Here is a 7408-nt window from a genome sequence, read left to right as displayed (position 1 = left end):
ACAAAAAAAAAAAAAATTTTAAGCACGTTTATACTTTTTCTTAAGATATCAGATAAGGGCTGGAGAGAGAGCTCAGTAAAATAAGTGCTTGCCTGGCAAGCACAAGGTCCTGAGTTCAATCCCTGGTACTGCAAAAAATAAATAAAATCTTTTAAAAAAAGATTTTTAACACCTCAACAGTTCTAAGATACAAATTCATTATTTAAAAATGCCTAATTGCCATGCAGCTGTCTGAAACATACAAGTCTATAAACTACATTTTTGTAGTTTTTCTCTTCTAGAACCACCATGGAGTAAATTCATCCATTAGATTGTATTTTTTTTTTGTTTTCTTTTAGTACTGGGAACCACACTCATGACCTTGCACTTGCCAGGCAGGCACTAAGTCCAGTATATTATTTTACTTCTAAATCTTTCAACAAACGTTTACCAAAATCTTGCTAAAAGCTGAATGGATACAGAAAACTAAGACGAAAGACCTCAATAAGTTCATCAGCCTATTCATTCCTTTAGAGGAAAGGCAATAGCTACTGATGTATAGATCAAAGCTATCACAAAATGAGTAGCCTCAAAATTTATTCAGTAAGTAAAACAGGTTTAGATTCTTTAACTATGGTGTTTCCATTTAGCTATATGTTTCCATTTTTATGAGAATTATATAATTCAGGGACTTTGTTGCTTCACAAAAATCAATTCAGGCTGAAGAATCATTATGCTTGGGTCTACGACAACAAGTTCGTTATTTTCTACCTAGATAATAATACATGAAGACAACATACAAAGATAGAACAAAACATCTTACATGAAAACTGCAAATAACAATTGTTGGACATTAGCATTACCAATTCATTCTAAATGTAAGACTGCTAGAAAGAAATTATACAACCTGTGTCATAATTTCCATTTTGATGTGTAACTTCATCTATTTCTTCACTATTAGGGTCATTTTCTGTGTTAAGATTTTTTAACTGTACTAATTCCAGGAATCTCAGAGCTGTTTCTGCCAGTAGAGCTATGTTTTCTGTAAGAAAGGATGGGAGGAGGGTTATAATCTTAAATCATTCTGATGCTTACAATTTTTCCTCCTTTAGCCTTTATATGTATATCAATAATAATAAAACTAAGAAAAATGTATTTTTCAATTTAACAACCAGAATTTTAGTAACCAATTTCCTAACTATAACTTTCCCCAAACTGCCAATTCCAATAAATTGCTTTTTAAAAAATTTATAAAAATAACTCAAAATATAGCATCCAGGTCTAATGAGGAAAACAAAAAAAAAAGTTTAATCCTTACACAAAAAGACCTATCCTTTAAATAGCAACTTCACAAGTGAGAAATACTGGGCTGACAGAACCATTCGCAACAACCAAACCAGCAGGATCTAGAATCAGACTTGGGCTCAAATCTCACAGCAGCAACTTAAAATGTTCTACATAATCTGAGTCTCAGCTTCTTCACACATCAATGAGGGGTCACAGTTACCTCAAAGTGCAGTTACCAAGCAGAATCAACCACTGTTAGGTCACCCTACAAATGCTACTCTGCAGTTCTTAGTGAACCAAACCTGTCTGTCGGCCATTCTGGCACTTGTCTGTATATTTTCTCCTTTGTCTGAAAATCTACTAATACTCCTCACCAAAACAAAATATTTAATTTTCCATTTCTGCTGTCACTTTTACCAGCAATTTCATCAGCTCTTACCTTATATTTTCACTTTATTTGTTCCTACTGTCTGGATCCCTCTTTCCCTCCCATTTCTGTGCCTCTTCATATGACCATAACCAAAGTCTGAATACTCCTTCTGAGTGAATTGCACTCAACATAAAATTTACATCAAACTTAAAATAGGACTTTTCCCCTGTTTACTATCTGTGAAATAAAAACACCTTACAGTAATTGGGATCAGAATTTAGTAAACACAATGAATCCCTCCATCTTGGGTTCTACTGCCGCCAGGTACAAATTGCTCTGGACAGTGCAAACACCTCCATGTAAGCAAGCTATTAACACCCCACAATGCCTGCTCACTGTCAAGATGAAAACTTTCTAGGTCATAACCTGATATGGCAAAAGTCTAGATAAAAGCCCCACTTCAATGAATAGAGCTGTCCCAGGACACTGGGTCTACAATCCTTTCAGGATACCCAAATCTGTGCATGCTCAGGTCCCTTACATAAAGTGGCACAGTAATTGTATATAATATACAAATCCTCCCAGATACTTTCTCACTGGACTACTTTAAAACTTAATAGAATGCCAAAGAGTTATTATTTATGGAATTACTATCTATGGAATACAGAAAAAAAGTCTGAACATGCTCAGGAAAGACAAGCTTTTTATTCTAAGTACTTTTTTTCCAAATTGGTTAAATCCAAGGACGTAGAACTCATGGCTATGAAGGACCAATTATCTTTATCAGGAAGTCTTACTTTTCTGGGTACTTCTTTTTTTTTTTGGCGGAACTGGGCACTGAACTCAAACCCTCGTGTTTGCCAGAGAAGCGCTTATTCTACTGATCTATCTCCCCTCCTGGGTACTTCTAATAAAATTTGAGCAAATCTACTCATATTTCCCCCATTTAAGTCTACGTTAAAAAAAAAAAAAAAAAACACTTGAAAGTTTATTTTACACAAGGTACAAATCTATATACTATTATCTCTGAAATAATAAAGAATATTATAAAGGAAAAATGGTGATTTTTAAACTTTTATAATTGCTGACATGTGTGGTTTAATTACACTTAATCCAAAGTTCAAATCAACTTCTGGGTCTATTTTAGAAGGCTACTTTACCACACAACAGTTCACGCAGGGACACTGCAAGGTGCTGGCACTGATGCTGGGTTAGTGTGGAAACTTTAAGAACTGAGAATAAGACTGGCTATAGTTGGGTCATGTTATTTAGCCTTTCTGAGCCCCAATTTCCTAACCTTTAAAATGAAGATAATACAACATTTATTAAGACTGCTGCCCTGCTTAGCTGTAACATCTGACAACTAACCTTTGCAATAACTATGAACAGTAGAGACCCTAATCCCCACAGGGTTTTTCAGTAAGTTGAAGCTATAACAGTATTCTTATGCTACAGGTATTTATAACTGGATGTCAATATATGACCTATACATCAGAACATTATTTAACACAATTTAGAAAATACACTGGAAAAAAAAAAAAGAAAATACACTGAGCTAAAAGTAGGTTAATAAAACTTTGGTAGGAAAGATACAGCTTGTTTTAAAAAATTAATTTTTATTTAACTTGACTTTACCTTTTTCAATTAGTTTTGCCAGGTAAATTAGAAATATGCTTGTCATAAACAATAAATTCAAATATATCATAGGCAAAGAGAAATAATTTGTGTTTGGAGATGGAGATGGAGATGGAAATACAAGACAGAGAGAAGATGGAACAAAAACAATACTCAGCCATCACCAAACCCTTTGGGGATGTGCCTAGAGATGAGAGTAAGGTCAAAAACCACTTTTCACATGTTCCATTAAAACACTGACAAGCAAATCATAAAATTAACTCAGCAAATTCCTTTGGAAAAAAGCGACATCACCAAATATACGCTATAAATTATTTACAAAGACTTCAAAACAGAAACTCTGATTTCCATAACTATAACTGTATTATGGAAACCAATTATCTTTATGAAAATGTTTCAGTGGTATTTTCTAGGTTGAAATGGGCATTTAGAAATCCATGTGCTAAAAGAATGAACCTGTATCGTTTGATTTTATGAGAATTACAAACAGAACAGGTAGGTGTGTCTAATATACTCATAAATAGGCAACATGTTCTAAGCATCAGAGTAAATGGAAGAATCCTAAAATTCAAAGTGTGTAAGACTCTTTCAAGATCAAATTACACAGCAAAATTCATCCTTTGCAACAGTAATAGACTGCTGAAAAAGCTGAGTCAAACAAATGTATTTGTTTAAAGAAATTCTGTACAAGCCTAATGATACTAGATCAGAAGCATACACTTGAAAATAACAGTCTTATTCCAAATATGTTAACTCTCAGTAAAAACACAAGATTTATACTTTTTTCATTTGATAATTCTGACCAGAAACAAAAGAAAATCCAAAGTAGTTTGAGGAACAGAATAGCTATTTAAAAAAAAAAATCGTATTTGGAATTCCAAAAGAAATCAGAATAAAATGAGTATTATAGTCATTAACCTTAAAAATGCTCTGACTTAGAAAACAGAATCTTACCAGCATAGGCTAGCCTAACAATAGTAGCATCATCTTGGGCTAAGTGGGCTATTCCTGGAAGAATGTATTCCGGATAGATGTTGACATCATTACGAGGAACCTCTTTGACAAGGGCAAGAACTTTGGTCAATGTCCTCAAAGCTTCAGCCCTTACTCTAGGAACAGAGTCATTGCTAAAATGCAGAAGATAGGGAGTAATACGATCCAAAAGGATTTCTACACTTAATCTTGGGGCCAAGTGGAGAATAAGTTCTAAAGCAGCAAGCTTGGAATCACAGTACTTGAGTGTCTGTAGGCAGGACGTTATCACAGACACCAAGATAACTAGCCCATGTTCCTTGGGCTCTCCTTCTGTTTTTTCTGGCAGATCATGTCCACAGAGATTGTGAATAATGTTGCCCAAATCCTTCCGTATGACCAGAATACGTTCATCTGCAGAGAGAAATGTTTCCTTGGCAAACTGGGCCATGTAAGGCTGAAGGAAAGTATAAAATATTTCAGGGAACGCATTGCCACGCTGCTGCTTTAAGTAATCTTCAGCCTCTAAACGTTTATCCGGCTCACGATGAATCATCTGAGTTACCTATGTAGAGGGAATAAAGGCAATACAAATAGACTTAAAAACAGGAAATGAAACCAAGTGGAAGTTTCAGGGGTAATTTAAATCACTAAGAGGATTTCTGAGATAATTTTGATTGTTCTCAATCTTCACCTGACAAACTACTTTTAGAACCCAAATACTAAAAATAATGCACACCTCTCTCATTCCTAAAAAGCAAAAGGAAATAACAGATAGACCTGACACATAAAGACAAAATTACACACTATTCAATATTCCCCATTTATTAAGACAGAGAAATAATATATTGCTGCCCACAACTCAAGGATTCTTAAAACTTCTTAACAAGAAATACCACTGAGAATCTGGGGAAAGATATGGATCCTGTCTGGAGAAGACAGTATTGAGGGGGTATAAGAAAAATGTACAAAAATGCACTACATTACATACAATCCAAGATAATCACAACTCCTAAGAGCTATGTATCTCCCTAGTTCAGAGAGCTGATTAAAAACCTTACTGCCAAAAATTAAGAAAAAAACAGCACAATTTAAGTGTAGCTGTAAGATTTAGTCAAAAGGTGAATCAGTGATCCAAATTTTTCAAATAATGCAAAAGATGGGCTGGAGTACAGTGAAATGGTGTAGGATTTGGTCAGCATACACAAGCCTTGGGTTCAGTCCTCAGCACCACAAAAATATTTAAAACAGGGCTGAAGATACAAGAGATACAGCAGCACGTTCCCAGATACGCAAATCCCTGCATCCCATTCCCAGCACCACAGTAAATAAATGAAACTATGGAAAAGAGAAATTAAGCAGTGTCAATGCTAGAAATGAGATGCGTAATCTGAATTTATCCCAAGTTTTCTAGTATGGTAAAACAATTTTTTTAAATGTACTTAACATAGTTTATTAAATATATAAGACACCATGAAAACGTATTTCATTATTTGACCTTTCTGCTTATATTCTAAATAAGAACCTAACATTGAACTTGGAGGAATCAATTGTACTATATGGAAAAGTGGCCAAATAGAGTTACTTTTACCTTTAGTTGAAGTCTCAAAGACTAAGCAAACTTTCTCCTTTCCCAGTAAATATATAAGCCTGAAGTCCTAGCTATGGCAAACAGTACTACATCCAAAGATGGGTATGCTGACTTCTAAGCTATGCATGCACTCTTCCCTGGATGTGCTACAGTGTCTTTCTCTGAAGCACATCATTTTTACTATTTTCCATCTTTAAGAGAAATTAAAATATATTCTATATTTTCCAACTTCATTAAAGAGTATTTTAAACATGCCATAATTTTTTCCATGACTCAGTTATCACAAATGTAAGTTATCGTAAGATTAACTTCATATATTAATTCATATGTCATTAAAAGGATTTCTAAGATAATTCTGACTATTCTCAATCTTCACTGGTCAAACAGTAAGGAAGATGTACGGCTTACATTATCTCCCACAGAATTCCCCATGCCCCGCTCTGCCATGCCAGCCTGTGATCCCCTTACGAACTGCCCGATTTGTTTTTCTATGAAATGGCCTTACGATGCTGTATTAGATTGAAGTTGATGTTTTCACATCAGGTATCTGTCTTCTCCGTTTCCTAGTAGGGAGCTCTACATAGAGCAATCCCTCCAAAACCCAGGATACCCATCCAAATCTGCCCAAGGTAGAGCTGAAAATGGTAAGACAAATAGATTTTTTTTAAGTCAAACGAGCTGTGCCCAAGAGGAAAAATATAGCATCTTTCTCAACAAAATAACAATAACCTCTTTGTATTCTATTATGCTTCACTGATTTGTTACAAATTTACAGAATTCTAAAAAGCTAACTAAAACATGGGGACACAGTCCTATTAAAGACTTCATAGCAAATTTTTGTAGCATAGTTACCAATTCCCTGATACTGAGATCTTCAATTTTATTTAGCACTTGTTCAGGGAAAAAATGTCCATTTCTGTAAGCCAAAAGTTGAGAGAGATCAAACAATGGTACACCTTCTGTAAAAAGTTCAGCTATCACACAACCTGGAAAACATGAAATAAAATTCCATTAGAAATGAAATACAAGAACTCATGTAATACATATCAGAGTTCAGAAAGTTCATGAACCTCAAAACACAAAACTCAAAGTAAAAAGAATTTAAAAGCTTAATGTAACACACAACTGCAATATCTACTGCTTGATGATCAGTTTTTAAACTACAAAGTGAAAACAAGGCCAATTTGTCTTCCTTCACAAAAACTTGATAAAATTATTTCACAGTTCTACAATTAAAATGGTAACATAATAATATGTACACATACAGGTTTATATGAAGAAATTAACAGATGCAGTAGCCATATTTAAACCAGAAATTTTTAAAAGTACCTTTGTAAAAAGACAAAGCTTTTTCATTGTTATATGCCATGAATTTAACAAGTCAGACATCCTTCAATAACCTTATTGACAAGTGGTCTCACTGCATAAAATGCTATGTCTCCCAAGTATCAATGTGCCTTAAACCTCCACTCCTTCAAATACATTCCAGCGTCATTTGAGTGGTACTATCTTTTTGTTTAATCACCTACTTAAAATTGCAAGTCCCACCACAATTACCTATCCTCTTCACCTGG

General features: G+C 34.4%; 1 protein-coding gene across 2 annotated transcripts in view; it reads right to left on the bottom strand.

Moving 5' to 3' along the window:
* Pik3r4 (phosphoinositide-3-kinase regulatory subunit 4) overlaps window positions 1-7408 on the bottom strand; it is a 73126-nt gene that overhangs the window by 56084 nt on the left and 9634 nt on the right. For both annotated transcript variants that reach the window (XM_004625027.2, XM_023705283.1), the window contains exons 3-5: window positions 6687-6820; window positions 4226-4808; window positions 887-1021 (exon numbers count right to left, since the gene is read on the bottom strand). In XM_004625027.2, coding sequence (XP_004625084.1) covers window positions 887-1021; window positions 4226-4808; window positions 6687-6820 — 852 coding nt within the window. The remainder of the gene's footprint in view (window positions 1-886; window positions 1022-4225; window positions 4809-6686; window positions 6821-7408) is intronic.

This window comes from Octodon degus, unplaced genomic scaffold, assembly GCF_000260255.1.
Source record: "Octodon degus isolate 3935 unplaced genomic scaffold, OctDeg1.0 scaffold00008, whole genome shotgun sequence".
Lineage (NCBI taxonomy): Eukaryota > Metazoa > Chordata > Mammalia > Rodentia > Octodontidae > Octodon > Octodon degus.
The sequence above is the reverse complement of the archived record's forward strand: the minus strand, read 5'-3'. Positions and strand labels throughout refer to the sequence as shown.